A 20232-nucleotide genomic window follows, 5' to 3' on the forward strand; every position below is an offset into this window, starting at 1 on the left:
TACTGGGCTTAAAAGAAACTTGTAAATGGTGTATGTAAAGACGTGTGTTTCAAGAAGATATAGCATGCATTACAAGTGGCCTTCATGTGAACGTGTGACTAAAGCCTTTTCACTCTTTTTCCATAGATAGGCAATGATAGAAGTCTTTCAACCTGCAGAACTTTCGGAATCTATAACAGTATGTACTTACTGAGGGCAATTAACTTACTGTGAGCATTGCGGTCTTACAAAGCAGGGGATTTATAACAATTAGAGTCTCTTGATGGGCAATTATAGGAGTATAAATAAAGCTAATTAATTCAGCTAGTCAAGAGTGACTTTTAAAGATGCTGCTCTCGCTTTGTCTCCAAACGTGCTTTAAGCAAGCCGAGGGAAAAGGCGTCACAGCAGCGACTTGTCTTTCTTGGGAATGTTACATGTTAGACTAGCCCGTGTGTGGGGCCCTTGTTGAGTTATCAAAAACAATGATGAAATTGACAATTAATTTTTTTTTAAGCTTTAGATGACAATCAAATGTTATGTGCGATATAGCAACATACATCTATTACGGATAGTAAAATTATTTGTTCCTGGAATCAATGGTCGTTAAAAACGGAAGGAAACGAGAGATTTCCAAGTGTCCCACCTCGTTTTTACACCTCTCTGGGTGGTGGCGGAGAAATATAGGAGGATAAATACCGCTCTTATTCATAGCTTTATTTAGTACTGAATATACTTTTGGTGGAGAATGGAACAAGGAAAAAAGTTTTAGTCAACATTTTGGTAAATTATCCTAACCATCTGGAAAATACAGTTGGGCATGTATTTTGAATTTAATAAATATCAATAGTGAGAATATAGGCTACCTTTCTGTAACCACTCTAATGCAATGTTAATAGTATATATTAAAAAAAAACAACAATTTATATATATATATATATATATATATATAATTGAAATGAGTAGGCATACCGTTACCATGGATTTTCCGTTATGTCTTGCATATAGACGTTTATGAGAAGCTCGGTGGGGCCATATGAATGTGAATTTCTTGTAGACTTGTGACGACTAGTGTTTGTCACGTGCTTTTATGCCTCCTGCTCCTGTATTTCGGTCTGGACCCTGCCTGTCACTTCACAGTGAGAATTCCGAAATCACAGCCTGCGCGACACAGCACACGGCATGTACGCTCACAAACCGATGTCACGGATCCTGTTAAGAGCTTTGCGTTCCTAGTAAGTCTACGGGTCTGATGTTTTCTCTACAATCGACATCTGGGCGAGAATGCGGTTTCTTATTTACACAACTTTCTTTGGATTTTTCCTCAGAACAGGTAGGTTAAACTGCACACTTGCGGACTGTCCATATTGGAACTGTCATGGTCTTAACATTAAGCTATGATTATTTTTTTTATTTTTTTGCCGATCTCAATTGTCTATTTTTTAAGTCTACTGTGAACTATTGTAGGCTCCTGTTAAACAGTGATGAGCAACAACTGCCTTGCTTGCAGCGTGCTGTGCGTTGATTTACGTACAGGTAGGCTAGTTTAGAGCGGAGTGATTGCTTATCATTAGTATTTTGAAACGGCCAGAACTATAAAATTTAGGCTTTTGCATGAGCATGTTAAGCTATCAAACTCGAGAACACAGAAATTGTGTAGTGTGAGTGCGTTTATCGAATTATTGAGCTCACTGCCGGCTATACAACTGTAGTTTATCGTTTCCAAATTCCAAAGAACGTAAGTCTGTCTCCATAACTGCGCATGTTGTCAGTTCGATTTAGTAAAGCAACATGTAGCTTTACAAGTGTTCATTGTAAGGTGGCGTGCAACATTGAGGCAATGCGTTAAATAACGCGCTGTTTGAAATTTTGGAAGCATGTAGAAACCCAGGCAGTAGGAAATATTGGACATATTGTGGTCATTTCTATTTTTGCTTGTTTTAAGCGATCCTCCTTTGCAATACGTCGATAAAGCAAACACGTTGCTCGTGCAGCAAATCTCAGAAATGCCGCACTCAGGTATAGGCGCAGAATCTCTGAAACGTGTGACAACCTCAATCTTGACTGAAATCGGCGTTATTCAAACATTGGACAGTTTTGTCATCATATTTATCTAGATTTATATAGTTATCGATGACCAGCCACAAATCTCTATCATCTCTGAATTTAAGAGTATTTTCCTGTCATCCTCAAAAATGAAACCTGAGTATTGCAGTTTATTTTGAAATGATATTTCCCACTTCTGTTCTGATGTCGAAGCAAAGTAACTAGGGAAACAACTGATAATTTATGAGGCTGATAAAGGTACAGATTTCTGTCACATACTAGACTGCACCGCAGTGCATGGTAAAATAAACCTTCATTGAGGTAAAAAAATAAAATAAAAAATAAATAAAAACAATTCTTATTAATGCCGTGATATTTACTTATACATTTTTTCATAATTTGAGTTTGAATAATTGACATGTTTTTAATGTAATGTGATAATTACCAGTCATGCTTGGTGGCTTAAAAATAAAACTCTATACCACCTCAAACTTGTGAAGGTTCTGTAGTACTGCATTACTAACTTTTAAAAACTTTTTTTTGTTTACACTTAACGTAAACGTATGACGTTTTGTAGATGGGTAAACCATTAGAATAGCCTTGTCATTACCGAGAACACCACGAATACATATTTCGTTGCGTAAAGGGATACTTTTTACAGTGATGGAGCTAGTCAAAAAAAAAAAAACTCCAAAGTATTTGCAAACTTTTCTCTCAAATATTTATCCTTCGTCTCTCTGTGGTGTTCGGGAATTATATGAATTTTCTTGTCAAAAGGGCATGTACAGGACAGTCGGCTTATGAACAAATCGACATTTGGCTTCTTGTTTGAAAGTGTGAGCAATGGATAATCTGAGAGTCATTACTGTCTTTCTCAGGATGTTGGTATCAAACAACTAGGAAGTGTTGACTGTGTGGTCAGTAATTGTGCGCTTAGTGCTTCAGATGACATGGCTGATGCCAGGTCTGAAATGGTCATTTTGCAGTACAGATTTCAGGGCTTACTGATCCATACAACTGTTCTTAGGAACACAAAAGTGGAACCAATAAATAGCCATGTTTTCCAGTGAGTCCTGAACGGAGGGTTCAGTGCATTTCTTTAATCCCACCCACATTTCTGCTACACACCTTAAAGTGGTCTAACACTGTGCCCTAAAACAATCTGTGACTCACTGAAATGGCCTTGGTTAGTAGGGCAGGGATTAGAATGATTCTCCAGACCTGCTTCAAAGGGCCAGCTCCTAAATCTTGCTCTAGCTCTGAACCAGCCAGCCAGTCATCTCTCTTTGACCAACTCAGAAACTTTCCAGTGTGCAGCACTGCCATATATATAGTGCCTTTTCATAAAGGGGCACCACACATGGTGTGGAATTTATGTCTTGTCATTTCAGACATCTGCTTTTTGCGTGTACCCTAAAGCTTTAGTGTAAATCTGGGTTGGATAATTTAACATGCAGCCTTGTGCCAAGTGCTGGTGCATTGTGGGTGTTTCTCTGATGGATGCTCACCTGTTTGTTTTTTTATTATATATAACTGCGGCTTGCATCCTGTGATGGATGGATGTTTTAACGGGGGGTGGGTTGAAAAGAATTAATGCTTGATTTTGTTTTTCAGAAATGGAATTAGAATTTGGCAGCGCATGTCAAACTTATGAATGAGTGAATACCACCGTTTTTAACGAGTAAATCTGCAGCACCTGTCAGCCAGGCCTAAAAGGCTGAAGAATGGCATTGAAGTAGAAAGATTGCCTTCACTTCACAGTATGCTGTATATTTTGTGGGGAGACATTTTAAGCACTGTCACAGCTTGTTTCTTCTGAGTGAATATGTAATTGGTTTTGAGCAATTGCACCAGGTGTACTAATTATATTAACTGGCTCCAAATTTGCATTAATATTACATACACTATTACTCAGAATATTTTTACTGCCATTTTGAATACCATAACATATGTCAACATGTATAATTGGAACATAATTGAAATACATAGTTGTCATTGACAAATCACATATTTAATGCACAAGAGCATTCTCTGACAGTCCACTGAAAGATTGGTTTTTCTATTTAGTTTTAAATGGTATGAAACCGCAGTTGTTTGCGCCATCAAATATGAGAAAAAACTAAGCTGCACTTTTTATTTCATATTCAGATGGAGGCAAACAATTCTGATTATGTGTGGCTTCTCTACATTTGTTTGCATGAGTGCTCCTTTGCTCTCCTCCTCCAATAAGACTGCAGCAAGACTCCTCATGTACTTGTTAGTCACAAAGTCTTAATCTTGCTTAGTTTCCCTGCATTTCTCTGACTCTGTGATGTTTTTCTTTCTCTCTTATTTTCTTCCAAATGTCCCAGCATTTGTCTTGCTTCAGATGCCACTCACTGCCAATAAAGTTGAGTTACACCTCATGGGAGTGCCATCAAACTAGCATTTCCTGTCAAAATCAGGGATTTTCTCAAACTACAGAAGTGATTTACAGCATTTTTAAGGATTCACATGTGGTTAATATGAAATAAAGCATCTATTTCTGATCCAGGAAGAGGAAGAGATTATTCTGAAAGACACTCGACTGCACTTGCGAAGTGAATGGTCAATTTACGTATGTTCCTTCATTTTGTCTGTGTTAACCCTACAGGGCTGGCACTGCAGATCCAGTGCTATCAGTGCGAGGAGGTTAAGCACAATGACTGCTCCACCCCAGAGTTCATCGTCAACTGCACCGTCAACGTACAGGACATGTGCCAAAAGGAGGTGCTCGTGAAGGAGGATGGTAAGAGGAAACTGTGTGGGTGTTGCGAGTCCGCCCATTCCCCTCCCCCATCTCCCGTCCTTCGGGTCAGTTAGGCCATGCTGCATGAGGGTGATATGCTGCTTGGGATCAGGCTAGGGTCGGTCAGAGATCATGGCAGCCTGCAAGGTCCTGACCCAGCATTAGCTCATTGTGCCAGAGTAGAGAAACCTAGCACTGCCTCTGGTGAGCTCCAGTGGCTATTGGGCTACTCAGCCTTTATTATGGAGGGCTCCTGTTCCTCTGGGGCTAGTCAGCCCAGCTCCTGGAGGGCCACACAACTCTGAGCGGTTGGACCAACAGGATCTGCAGGCTTTAATTTAAGCATGGCTTTTAATTACCTCATTAAAACACATTGTTTTTCTTGAATGAAGCAATTTAGCTACCTTCCCCTGTTCCGAGACTGCTCGTTTAGTGGATTAAGTAGAGCTGTTTAATTTTGTTACTTCAGGATTCGATCTGAGAAGCTGAGAAGCATCGCTGTAAAAGCTGCTATGGTAGATAATACAAGGGCTGTCAAAGATATACAATATCTCTATAAGTCCAAGGTACAGTAACTTATAATAGTACTCTCATTGTGAGCACATTCGCGTTTTTGTCTGAGAATGAAGTTCAGCAATGGAGGCTAACGAGAGTTAACCTTGGAATTGTTTTTCCTCGGTGGGGTCAGCTGAAGTTCGCCAAGGGGATTAAAAGAGATGAGCAGTTGGCTGGTATTCTGTTACACCTGTAAGCAATGTTACTGGCAATGTGAAGCTAGTGACAATAAGGACTATCTGCGACGGTCTGAAATTGGCAAATTGAAAGTTTCAACGATAAAACCACTATTATGTTCAACATAATTGAATTAAGCAATAATCAAACCTGCCTTCTTACTGTCGCTCACGGTCACTCATTTCACACTACCTATAGCTATCCAGCGATCTACATTAAGTGGAGTAGCTTACTTGGCATGAATGGGTGGGGTTGAGATTGATTGTAAACACAGGCTAAGAAATCCTGCGTAGTATGCCTTTAAAACTAAATAAGGAATGCTTTGTGTGATGATACACTGTATACTCAAGTGAACATGTTGGACTTATTCTCTCCATGTGCGGCTAAAATCGGGCACGTTAATACTTTAAGAACACAATTGCAGTCTAGTTATGCATATTTATGCTGTAACAGCTAATAGATGACAATATGGCTGCAACCAGTCAAACTGACTGAAATTTAGCATTCCACCTGGCTCTCCAGCTTTTGTCTGATTTGTGTTTTTGTTTTGCGTACGCACTCACAGTTTGAACGAAAAAGCATGCAACTTCAAATCAGCCCTTCATTTGACATTTCTGCTGTTGTTTAGGCTCTTTGTGTGCTTTTTGCATGTTGGATAAGTTGACGCAGTCTTCATCAATACATCTGTTTCCCAGCACACTGGCTTAGTCAATCAATACAGACACCTTTGAACTTGAAACTCGAACTGATAGCAACACCAGCGTTTTTAGAATGCACCACGTTTTTTCTGCACATTTTTTCCTTTGTCATAATTATTGTTCTTGAAGTGAAACATTCCTTTCATCAGCACCACTATCCACTGCCATAGAATTATTTTTCATTTCTTTTAGTGGCTAGACCACTATTGCCTCACAGCAAGAAGGTCCTGGGTTCAAATCCTCTATGTGGCCTTTCTGTGTGGAATTTGCACGTTCTCCCCATATCTACATGGGTTTCCTCCCAATGTCCAAAGACATGTAGGTAGGCTAACTGGAGAGTCTAAATTCCCTGTAGGTATGAGTGTGTGAGTGAATGGTGCATGCGCCCTGTGATGGATTTGTCCATCTCTTTAGCCTCTCCTCCAATGCATGCTGGGATAGACTCTAGCCTCCTCCTGACCCAAACTAAGAATAAGTGAGTTGATAATGGATGAATGGATGGATAGTGGCTAGGCTCTATGTGATGATACATTGCCATACCATAGGTTTTGCTGAAATGATACCACTGGGAATTTGAATGTAATAAACTTGTTGTGTGGTAAATAGCACTACACAAATGAAGTTGAATTCATTGATTCTTCTAATGATGCATAATAATCACTTCTTTTTTAACTGCTGCCTGAATTTGACACATCTAGCTTGAATCAGTTCCCCCTGATAGTCTTTGAGTTGTATTTTGATCAAATTTGTTTAATAGTTGAATCTCACTATTAATTTGAGTAATAAACTGATTGCACATTTACTTAGCCATTAACATTATTTACGATTGCGTTTTGGGTGATCAGACGTCCCATTTTTTCCCCAGGACAGCCCCGTATTTCAGGCCTTTTTAATGTGCAAAAACTTGTTTTTTATATTTTGGTCTTACCATATTTCAATGAGTTTTCTGACCATAATAGCCATTGTTTTAGGCTGGCATTACCCCAGATGTTTTAATGTCCTGTCAATCATTAACACCACCTTTTAAACTCTTTTTGTTGAAAAACACGAGAAAATTATTAACTGTTGCATTAGCATTGTATTAATTTTATTCTTTAAACAAGTACATTGAAATGTAATATGGCATCTATTCTAATATGTATCCATTGAGGATGCACATTCATTAACCATTTGTCAAAAGTCTGTGGTACACACATACACCCCCACCTGCACAAGTTCAAGGAAAGGCGCTTTGCTATGCCAGTTTTGGAGTTGCCAGATGGAGTTGCCAGATCAATGACTAATCATACAATTGAGTTTCTAATCGAGACGTTAATTAAAACAATTCGTTGATCTAATATGGGGAGAGTCAGGAAGGAAAACGAACATGGATGGAATGCTATGATAAGCATGTGTTTGAGCCAGTGGCCCTCACTTTGCATTGTCTGCTGGCTTTCGATGTTACTCAGCACTTGAGTAGCACAGCAATTGATAAGATAAAATGGTTGATTACACAGTTAACTCAGGTCACCTGGTTTCTTGGACCTGAATCGGTAACTGATCTTAAGAAAAAAATTAAAATCCAGCTGACTCTGTGGCTCTCCAGGACCAGGATTGAGTATCGCTGCAGTAAAAAAAAAAAATGCAACCATATAAAGCAGGAGTGTCCAGTCTTATCTGAAAAAGGCTGGTGTGCGTGCAGGTTTTTGTTTTAGTCTAGCACTAAGACATCTGATTCTACTTAGTCTTAATTGAAGAACTCATAATCGAAGACCATGATTTGTTAATTGGTTGAGTCATGAGTTAAATTCTTTTAGTTAACTTTTTTGTGCAAGTTAAGTGTTATATAACTGCTCTCATCATCCACTGTACGACACTTGAAAATACTGCAGCATGTCCATGGTAGTAAATAATCAAACCAAATTTAACATGTGAGTGTTTCTTGTAAACATCACTGTCAATCATTATCCATGCTTAATGGATGGCAATTACTTTATCAACTTAGATTATTGAGATGGTGTGTGATAATTCATCCTATAACTTAATTGATCTATCACTGTTCAGATAACCTATTGTTTGCTGATGAAATGACATGAAGAGAGCATCGGGTGATCAAATATGCTGGCCATGTTCTCAGTGGAAGCTTGTCAGATTGAGTTGAAAATGGCACCTGACTAAGCAAACAGCATTAGTTTGAATACAAGCAGAGGCATTTCGGATGTAATGAAAGTGAATACAGTGTAAGTACATTGCACATGAACATTTAAAAGTTTTTTTCTTAATGGCTGGAGGGAAAGGGCAACACAAACATATGTTAATACAATGTAGGTTTGGCTTTTTGATTGCCCAGGTATTCACACTTTCAGTAATCACAACCAACTTATTTCACCTGTGAGCCAATAATCATAATTGGTTAAAAAAGGGAACCTCTTTGTAACCGAATCATTTCCCGTGTTACAGAAAATGAAAGCATTAGACTAACATCTGACTCGGATGTAAATATGGGAAATGTATTGTTCATGGCTTGCATAGTTATTTTTGAAAGAACGTAGCTCAATAAGATAAATCATTCACTGGACACTAAAAGAGCTATTGGCAGCCTTTTCAGGGGTCGACAATGTGGTTGGAAAAAACACCATCAAAGACAGACCCGCAGTGCAGGTGGAAAATGGGCTGGATTATGCTGAATATATTGTCACTGGGTGTGCTGTACCTGGATTTATTCAAAGTCAATCAAATTACCTCTTTTCATTTCACTTAAGTGCACTGCCAATTTCCATGGTCCACCACTGTGATGGAAAATGGGGATAAGCATATACTAATCAGAGCTTTCTCTCAAGGTGTTCTTTTGCTGAAGAGTTTCTAAAAATGTACAATTGAACAATCTATTGAATTGGTTAAAATTTTCGTCCATCAAAAGTCATATAAAACACTGCCTTAACATTTAATTTCCTGTTAAACTAGCTAAATATCTTAAACATATTATGCTATTACTATGAAATTATGACAAGAATATCTAATTTTATTAAACAAAATAAAATAAATAGGGAACATTATAATGTCAGTGATCCTGTTCAAAGCAGTAAATGAATTAGTATTGCTAAAACGAAATAAAGAAAAATTGTAACACAAATCTGTTCATTCATAGCAATGGCCTAACTGAACTAGGTCGGATTGGATGAGTTGTGGTTTTGTTATGTTTCAGTAAACTTATTTCAACAATTTATCTCCTGGTTCCAAATCTGCGTAGGTTTGACTTGTATTGCTTACGCACAGACATTGCTATGCACAAAACAAGTCTGTCCCCATGTGGCATGGTGGTAACATCTACCCTAAAACATACATATTGAAGGGTAAAGAGGTAAAACCTGGTTTTGACCTCACACATGATGAATAACAGGCCAGCAAACTGACTGAAAAAGGTTTCTTTACTCTCTCCTATTGACTTGACTACATACACAAAATAAATGTTTTAAAACATGACAAAACCACAACTCATCCAATTCTTGGACAGTCCCCTTGAAGTGTCCTGGTAAGGAGTTTTTTTTTACTCCTGCATACGTTCTGTTTTTTGGCAATAAAGGGAAAAAAATGTCCTCTTTAACGGGCTCCTGATTTAAATATCCATGCACAGTATGTTCTTTTGAACCCGCCAGTGCATTGTCCTGGAAATGTCGATATTGACAATGTATGCAGTTATTATTTGTTGTTACAACTGCACCACACCTCTGTTACAACTGGCCCGCACATACTTTGCAATTGTAACATCAGACTACGTTAATGTTTGTTTAAATTTTACATGAACCGTTTGTGATCACCTCAAACCTAATGTGACTTATTGTAGCAGACAAGTGTATGCTCTTTGTAGTGAAATCACAGCTTTATTTCTAAGTGAGTTTTACTTCTAAGTACTGTAATTCAGTAAAAAAAAGTTTTTTGTGAAATTTGTGAAAATTTTACAATTCTGCTGGTTTTCCCCTATTAAAATTATCTCCTTGTCCATGAGTGGTAATGACATTCTGTGAGCATCAGTAATTTTAAAATCAAATCTTTTTTTTTTTCTTAGCACAAATATTATAATTGTATGTAGAAAAATACTGGACAAAGCAATACATGTTCAAGCTGATTGTATAATTTCCAACAGTAAGATCAGTACATTAGACTGCTTAATTATGTTGTTATGAACTGATACATATAAACATGTATAATGGTTATTACTTGTTTAACACAAATGCTAATTATTTCTACCTTTTTGTTTTATGTTGATATTACATATTACATGTATTAGATTATAACATGTATTATTCCAAAAAGAGATATTGTTGCAAAATATTGCATCAATTGTAAAACTGTTTATAATGCAGTCTATCCATATTTTTTCCGGTATTGTAGCTATCATTTTAACTACAGTAAATTAAAATGAAATGATTGTTGCATTGATTGTAATTCTTCTCATTATAAATGGGTGTAAGAAAAAGAACAAAATACAATACCTCAGGGACCAACAATGCAGTATAAGAACAGCCATAAACAATAAAAAATAGAAATAAATACAGGAATTAAAATGAGAAAAAAAGAAATAAAAAGACAATAAACAATAAATGCAAAGTGCATTTTTCCTGCTTCTGGGATTCATATCAAAGTCAATTTGGGCAGCATATGATTCACGAAAACTGTTGATTGGCTTTTGAATCATTGAATGGGATTTCAATGACCTGCTTGAACTTGACTGACACACCTCCAGCAGTGGCTCTGCTTCCACTTTGGTGCAGGTTTTGGCACAAAATTATCAAAAGGCTCCGACATGTCTAAATCAATGGCGAAAATATCACTTTGCCAGTGTGACAGCTTGCAACACACCATGCGCTGGCCAGACAATAGACCCCATAATGTCACTGTTACATCACACGGCACATCACACAACCTGCTTAAGCAAAGGCATTAATTGGTTAAAGAATCTGCTCACCTTCTTACCAAAGCCTAAATTAATTGCTGAGTGAAAGGAGACCTCATAAACCTGCAGACAGTGTGGGCCTGCAGGACTGAAGTTTGAGACCCCTGATCAAGATGTTGACCATATGTTAATCTCAAATACATTTCTTGCATGTGCGTGTGTGTGTGTGTGTGTGTGTGTGAGTTGCATTTTCAGACACAGAAACAGACATTCATGGGTTCATGAGACTGGAAGAGCTTGTTAACGGACCCCAAATGGTTTGTGCTGTTGAACACAGAACCTTGTTTCAGTCGTCATTTACAGCTCTGTGGACAATAGCTAAGGAGGAAAGAAAAGCAAACCATTTTTTTCAGCCCTTTCGTAGCTCTCCCTGCGGTAATAGCCTCTCCAGTTTTGATGACAGAGATGGTCGGCGGCGGGCTTATTTTCAGGTGTTTGGATGGCTTTTTAAAAAAATGTTATCACTTTCTCTGATCAATTCTGTAAGTCCTTGCCTCCTTACTTTAAAGGAGGCGTACGCTGGGAGACAGACTGCGCCAGCGTGCGCTAAGAGCTAAGTGGTTATTGGCCCGATGTAAACGCGGGCTCGGATTGAGGAGAAATAAACAGCGCCTTCTCAACGGTGCCTCTGTACCGCTGAAATGACTTTTCCAGCGCTTAGTTGTTTTAACGGTAGTGCCAGTGTCGAGTGCCTCTCTGGTTACTGTCTGTTTAATAGGCCCCATAGGACTGCTCTCAAAAAGTGCCAAAAGTCACCACACAGTTATGATTTGATATGTGTTGTATAATTGGAGCTTGAGTGTTATGAAGCGTTCTGTCAGTAAGCACTGTATTTGGAAACAAACCCTCGGGAAGGTTTTTAGCTGGAAGCATAAAGTATTGTGGCACTACCAAGCCAAAGATCCTCACTGAATAAGTAGGCTTGATAAATTGTTGATATGGCCAATCAAGTGCTTTCCCTGAGTTTTATTTTTCATAGAACAGCATGTTGACACACGTTCATGTGGAGAGAGGTCTTAAAGTCATTTTTTGCTTTTGATAAATGAATAAAATTTCATTGGCAAAAAAGGTAGATAAATGTGTTTTTGGCACGCTGTGCCTGACTCCCAGTAGTCATTTTACTACAACTTTGAAATGCTTCAGAAGAGTAAGCACGCACACACATGCGTGTTTGTGTGTGAGAATGTGTGAAGACAGACGTGCGTGCACCATTTCTCACCATATCTCAAATGGTAACATTGCTACAGCATGAGAACATTAAAGTCAAGTTCAGGGGTCCAATATGTCTTTTGTTATGGCTGCCCTTCGTTTATGAAGAAGATGAGACTATTTCCACAGATGCGTTTGTGCTACATGTGGTTAATGCTGCTGAAGGCAGTGCCATTTTAAACTGCTGTGAGGCCCAAGCGGAACATACAGTATATTAGCCACAGGTGGATAGTATATAACAAAAACTAGCTCTGTCATTTTCGGATAACTTTTAAATTGAGTACATGTCTCACCGAGATTGCAGGGGAACGTTCTGGACAGAACAATAGTGGCCCACATCCCTCGTAAACACACTAAATATATTGTAGAGCACCAAGATATGTATCCTCAAACACAGACTGGTGCCAGTGTAACGGTTCCTGGTGTAGATCACCCAGGATAAGCCCCTACAGCAGGGCCAAAATGACTTTCAGCTCTTGAACAACATCTATTATTCAGGGTGCAGTGCGGACCGACTCTTTCCTCAGAGGACCTGACAATGACAGCTTGCTGAAGGGGTTGCATCGAAATGCCGTATTTTTCCGTATGTCTGCTGCCCTCGACGTCCGCGTTCTCCGACTGGTCGTAGCTCACTCCAGATCATTTTGGACCTCTGCGAGAATCAAAGGAAAACAAAACAAACAAAAAAAAAAACAAAACGTGACAGCCGTTTCAGAACTCGGGGAAAAATATTACCTGCAGTCATTGATGTCATGTCGCCGTTCCCCAGAAAGGACTGAAATTACAGTGGCAATCATACCACTTTCTTGTTGACATATCTTCCACGTTTGAGGACAGAACACACTGCAGGTGCGGACATTAATGTTTAAAGTGTGGCTGTAATCCTGAATGTTCTGGTGATTTTTATTTTTCCTTTTTTTTCAAAATCTTTAGAGCAGAGCATGGATTATAAGATCATCTACAGTGCGTTGGAACCTGCACATGCAGAAGTTGCGTGCATGTCTCTTGTTATTATAAGGGGTATAAACTAAAGGGTAGGATAACCTGTATGGTGTAAAGCCAGGAAGGAGGAAACATTCTTGCTCTGTGGGTTAGTCTCTCACCTGAATCAGGCCTGTCACTTCAACATTTTGTCACCGACTGATCGGATGGCGGTTTGTTCTTAATGAGAAATGTCTGCAGGACAGCATGGATCGGTGGTGCTCGTCTGTGACAAATAAATTCAGCTACCTCCCCACAGGAATTAATTATCCAGCAAAAGGCATGGCGAGGAACAGCAGTGGCCACTGAAAAGCAGCAAGGTCCTGTTGGTCTCATCTTATCAATGGTGCAAGCAGAGGAACCTGTACAGTAAAATCACTGTGTCCAATAATAATCACCAAATTAACAACGTCATATGGTATGTCACTGGCAGATACAAATTTCTCTCTCTAAGCATTACACTTCCATGGAAGTTTTGGCAGTGAATCTGATGTGTTTTTGTTCAGAATAGAATGCTTATCACATGTTGTGCATTGTAACATCTTAACCAACTACTCTTACCTGGGGGGGGGGGGGGGGGATGTGGATCTTTTTGAAGCTTGAGTGGTCTTTAGATCAGTATTCTCACACCCTCTGCTAATTTTTCACAGCACAACCTGGTTGTTGATCCATGTCCTTTCCTTTTAGCTTATCACATATTGTATGGAATTGCTTTCACAAGACAGACCACATTTACAGCTATTAATAATATTTACTGGTTTTCAACAGAGAGGTTTGTTTGATTAACTCTTTAGTCATGAAAATTTTCAGATGTTAAGAGATGTGTCAAAAATAAAATTGAGAGTCTTGTCTGCATCATATTAGAAAAGCTTTACATTAAATGCACACAAAACCAGATTGTAAGCAATATATGAAATGGCATTACCATTTCTCAAAGGGTGTGAGGCACAGAGAAAGGGTAAAGAGGTGAAAACAGAGGGGGGGGGAGAGGAAAGAGCTGAATGCAGAAGGAGGGAGTGAGGGAGGGTTGTGTTGAAAACAGAGGGAGTGAGGGACAAAGAGGTACTGAACTGAACCCCAAAAGTTGCCGGTTTGATTCCCCAGGTATGGCACTGTCATTACACCCTTGAGCTAGGCACTTAACCTGAATGACTCCAGTGTATATACAGCTGTCTAAATGGGTACTATATTTTTAAAAAAGAAAAATTGTGTGCTCTGGGTAAATGGCAGTAATTTTTATGGAAGGTAATATATAGTAAGAACTGAGAAAAGCGAGAGTGGGAGGGAAGAACTAAGAGCAGGGAAAGGAAAAAGTGCGCGGAACACAGTAGGAGGGAGCCATAACTGCCTTTGCTGTTGGTAACGTGACCTTCATCACATCAGCCTAAAGGGACTTAAGATTTCAGTTTTTTTTTTTTTGTTTCCCAAGAGGTGGCCATTTATGATTCTACCCACAGCGAGTAAAGAAAAGGTGGCAGCTTTGATAATTATACATTTCAGCTGATTAATATGGAATGCAACTGCAAGTTTTGGCCAAATTATACCGTGTAACATTTAAGAAAACTGTGTCGAAAGCTACAGCCAGAGCTTTTAATGTAAAAATAGTCTGAAGGGTTCAATCAGCTATACCTCCCAGATAATGTCGCACATAATAGCTGGAACTGAACAAAAGGTTCCTGATTGCATGTTCCAACCCGTGTCAAAGAATTTTACTAGATTAAAGAATTTAATTGCAGACAAGCAGAATTAAGCTCTACTACAATTATAATCTACCTTTTCCCATATGGTTATTATAGATATATAGAGGTATATTTATCGGCTTCTATATTGCTGAAATATCTAAATAAATGTTCCATCTGTCCTTTAACAGAAGACTAGTTATGGCCTGTGTGTCCTGCCCTCTGAAGAAGCAGCAGTATTATATTAGTATATTTTTGGGCTGGAGTGGCCCTGCCCTGCTGTTTATCCACTGTATTTCATTTGAACAGTTTTGAAGTACGTGATATTTGTTGATGTGATTTCTAATTCTTTGGTAGTCACCCTGCTTAAGAGAGCCTTCCAAAAAAAGAACAAAGATGAATTAGTTTGTCTGAAATATTGGTGTTAGCGATACATTTATACTGCCTTTCATTTCAGTCACACATTTTGAACCTGTTCTCTGGTTATTGTGTGCCCACTTGGAAAGGGAAGCCAAGTGTGACATTTGGTTTATTAATTTCCAGGAATGAAACTGGACAGATGGTTTTTATTTGAAAATAACTGAATTGAAAATGAGAGGACAATGTATGGGACAGTGGAGTGGTATAAAGGACAGGGGGACTGTCTTTGTTTGGAGACTGAGGAGATGATTTTGGCGGACAATAGCGTAACGTTGCAGAGATGCATTGTTTGCCACTGTCAGCTGCAAAATACCGTAAAATGTTGCTGAGGTGCACCGTAAGCCGGACAATACCATAAGGTTGCTGGGGCAGATCTCTCGGCATCATAAGTCAGACCAGAGGATGGATGTTTAGCAGGAACACTGCTGAAAACAAGACTAGGGAGAATCCATCAAACCTGTAATGGGGCAGCCTCCTATGTGCTGTCAATCATAACTTCTTTGAACCAGCTGAAAGGCTGCATTCACAGCAAAGATGCTGTTGATTGGTTGATTCAAATCAGTGAGTCACTGAAAACACATGATGGCTCCACCAATATTTTAGACTCTGTAAGCCATGTGCGGGTAGGGTGTGAATGAGTGATGTTTATGACATGTCATTATACTATTCATAGTTTAAAGCCCTATTCAGCCCTGTTCGAGCTGCATTTATTTTACAATGGGTTGTGCTGTAATAAGGTTTTCAAGATGTTTTGTCTGGTCTATTTGTATGGGAGTATTGTCTGGTCTATTTGTATGAGAGTAACAATTTCTGTAATTCCTCCAAAATTACCGGAGATAGCCCAGATGTAAATTTTACTAGCTTCACTTCTATGAGAAAAAAATGAGACTGCAAGCAGCTCGTTCAAATCTGCCAAAAAGTGAAGGCAAATACTTTCCATACACAATTACATCGATCAGCCACAACATTAAATCCACCTACCTAATATTGTGTAGGTCCCCCTCGTGCTGCCAAAACAGCTCTGACCCGTCGAGGCATGGACTCCACCTCTGAAGGTGTCCTCTGGTATATTTGGATTTCTGTATATATTTGTATCTGATATTTTGTATCTACAGTAAATTTGTATCTGATTGTGTTACTTTGTTGTCTTTGATGCTGCAACAGTGAAAATTCCCCCCGGGAATCAATAAAATACAGTACTACTACTACTACTACTACTTATTACATTATTGGTTTTTATTACATAAAAAATTTGAAATGGATTACATTATTCGAAGTTATTACACTATTGGTAGTTTATTACATTATTAGTTGCTACAAGGCTATAAAAGGCTAAGATATTGTTAGAGGGTGAATTATTTCCACATGATTTAAAAAACTCTCGTCGGGTCAGAGCTGTTTTGGCGGTTCGGGGGGGACCTACACAATGTTAGGCAGGTGGTTTTAGTGTTGTGGCTGATCAGTGTGCATTACTGCAGTGTCCATTCGAACTGGATTGCAATTGTTGAAGGACATCTGGTTTTTGTGAAACAGAAAATAATTTGCACAGGTGTTTTTACATTCTGGACTTTTCCTACTGGAAAAATCATGCATCCTGTCAGTAATCACTTAAATCATATCAGTTAACCTCCCTTGGTGAAACGAATCCAGCTTGAATAGGGTTGAAGTGTACATCGAATTGAGGTTCAGTAGAACCATTAGTACATAGAGTGCAGAAGCGTCTATCCACTGGGTTATTTCTATATTTGCCGGTTTGAATTGCTAGAGGTGCGACTCCACATATAAATTCTGCAAGAGTGCTTCTGTGTTGTCTTGACAAGATACTCTCGACATAGGATTCTGTTTCAAATGTGTTCTTTAACTTACGGTACGTGCACAATTTCTTTCCCTCTGGTCTATTAGCTGAAACCACTTCTGTTCCTTCCTCTCTGACAATGCAAGATAACTCCTTTGGTCATTTTCTGAATAGAGACTGTCCTTACATGCGAGGTGTGACATATTGAAAAAGAAAAAAAGGCTTTTTATCTACTAGTTCTTTATGTTCAGCTGGGAAGCCCAAAAAAGCATTCACTGGGAGATTCAATCATCAGCCATGCTTCAGAGTCTCTGCCAATTCCTAAAAATATAGAGCCACTGGCATTACCGTAATGTTTTACATCTCATATCACCTTGTATAGCAGTATTTTGGGTGTATTTACACACCCCCAAATAATATCTGCATGCCAAATTAAGTGCATTGAGACAGGATTAGGCTTTGTATCCATGCACTCCACCACCTTAGTTTGCTACACATTTATGTTCAGTTTACATTTCTGACACCAGCCGTATACTAGGTCCAGCATCACCTGTATGGATGTACAGAATTGTGAAAGTGTAATAGGGAGAGCCTGGGAGCTACCATTTCTCAAATATTAATTTAAAGCTCATACACCCCCCCCCCCATCCTTTTGTTTAACCAAATTTGAAATGACAAATTCCTCTACCAATTCAGGAGGGTGTATACTATCGCACGCACTCTGCAGAACTGAGGTTCTTGTTTTCACTCTGCAGTCTATCCCCTGAGCTACTGCAGTTGCAGTGGCGGAAGAATATGCAATTGACGCAGCTTTTGCAGGCACAGTGTAGGCACCTAATTAACCAGAGGGGTCACGATTGAGCAGCAAGGCGGAGTTGTACCCTATTGATGGAACACCTTTCTCCCCTGGGTGGCACTTTGGCAAAGTATACGAGACTCCCAGCCAAAATCAGGAACGGTGCAGTGTGGATTTAACCCTGGCTGTAGGGTTACTAGTTGCAGGTGACTCAAAGGGGCATGCCAATCTGGAAGTCTACTACTCCAACTCGCGTGATAACTTTTTAAAGAAAATAATGACCCAGCTGGGGCCTGGGTTAATGCGGTCCTCCTCCGCGAGTTTTTAAGGCTATATTTTGACTCAAACACTGATATTCCCTTGTGTATCTTGTTCAGATGAGAGTTGCAAAAAGCCCCATGATCTCAGCCATTGCTGTACAGGAACTTTATACAGCCATATCTGTTCAAGGATAAGTCGACCTCATGTTTAATTGCCCCCTGCCCCCACCAACTGCCTCAAATGTATGGTCTAAACGTGGGTAAGGATTAGCTGTAACACAAGTCTTATCAAACATCAGAGTATGAATTATTAACTTGAGAAAATAATACACCCAGCTGCATACTTTGATACAGAACACTTTGCCTGAAAACTGAAACGTAGCTTCCTTGATTTAGCTTAGATTGCTAATGCTCAGCGGTGACTTCATGGCGAGTCATTGGCAGATAAGGGAAGTTCTCGCTATCATATGAAAGCCTATGGGAGCTTGCCTCAAAAAGCCCAGCTCCAAGTTAACAAAACCCAACTTCATTTACTCTGGCTAGTAGTGATGTAAAATTATGAACCTGCTCTTCCTATACATAATACCCGCTTGACAGCAATTTTCAGGCGCTAATTTCTTGTTCATAAGAAATATGATTGCATTTATATAAATAGAATGACATCAGCTAATTGCTTCTTTGTTTCTTCATTGCTTCCTCTGAAACACAGAAAGAACCTTGGAAACACAGCCGAGCGGTTTAGTCTATCTGTAGAACACTACAATGAGTTGTGTGATTTGAATGTAATTCTTCTCAAAGTAAAAATTAATTTGAACATTGAAATTGAATTCCAAAAACAGTATTTTATGTGGAAGAAGTGACTTGTTTCCTGGCATAAAATGATGCTATTTAAGGTAGCATGTTATCATTCAACAATGTACATGGTGTGTATATGTGTGTGCATGGGGGGTTGATGGTAGGCCTACTTATTTATACATTAATACAGTTTAGTAGTCTGTAGATGTGTACAGCTCTGTGTAAAATCAGAAAATAAATTAAATAAATGACTAGTAAAAGCTATTTATATATGGTTTTACCTGTGTATATTTTGTATTATATAAATGTATATTTCATGAGAAAAAAATGTGAATCAAACTCTTTAAACTACACGATGAGATTAACAAATTATTTGTGTGTTAACAGCTGGAGTACAAACTGAAATAATTTAACATAAAATCTTAAGATCAATGTTCTGTAATACAGCAGAGAATTCAAATGTATACAGCACACATGGTTGACCAGTAGCATGTGTTCTGAGAGATCATTCAGTTGAAAGCTCACGTAGTTTCAAACCTTCTCTTCTCTAAATTATGTGTGAAAATGTGAAAATTGTCACTTTACCACCTCTCATCCATTCGGTTTTCTCTGGATAAACACATCTAATAAGATAATTGCGTAATCACGTGAAGGCATTTCCCACTCATCCCTATTATGGGGTTAATGCCCTACGGTGAAATGTCTAACCCACTGACACCAAAGCTTCTCCTTGGTTGGAGCACATGAACGCTGCCTGATAAAAGCAGGCCTACTGATGGACAATGTCAAAGGGACACATGGCTGAGAAGGACCCCTGAGGGTATCCTGGATTGGAGAATGACAGTCAAAAATGAATCAGTTGATACTAGATGACCGACTGGCATTGAGTATTTTTGTGTCAACAGCACTGATTTAATGAACTTCAAAACAATGGATAAACTCTCCTTTATGTTTAGTTAATATACTTCTGTTACAGATTGTAGTTTAATGGTGAAGTGCTTGAACACCACCATCACCATTTCCCATATTTATATTCCATTTGTTTATTTATATGTGGAAACCCGTTGGCTTTATTAAATATTACAGAAACTGAGCTATGATTTGAGAACGCCGTCATCGGCATAAATAAAATATGAAAATCA

The 20232-nt window shown here is 38.8% G+C and overlaps 1 protein-coding gene across 1 annotated transcript in view; it reads left to right on the forward strand.

Moving 5' to 3' along the window:
- The first annotated feature begins 1103 nt into the window (after nucleotides 1-1103).
- Nucleotides 1104-20232, forward strand: part of LOC135240757 (ly6/PLAUR domain-containing protein 1-like) — a 36445-nt gene continuing 17316 nt past the window's right edge. The window contains exons 1-2 of the mRNA XM_064310656.1: nucleotides 1104-1312; nucleotides 4658-4792. Of these exons, the coding sequence (XP_064166726.1) occupies nucleotides 1264-1312; nucleotides 4658-4792 (184 nt within the window). The 5' untranslated portion in view covers nucleotides 1104-1263. The remainder of the gene's footprint in view (nucleotides 1313-4657; nucleotides 4793-20232) is intronic.

The sequence above is a fragment of the Anguilla rostrata genome, chromosome 15 (assembly GCF_018555375.3).
Source record: "Anguilla rostrata isolate EN2019 chromosome 15, ASM1855537v3, whole genome shotgun sequence".
Classification (NCBI taxonomy): domain Eukaryota; kingdom Metazoa; phylum Chordata; class Actinopteri; order Anguilliformes; family Anguillidae; genus Anguilla; species Anguilla rostrata.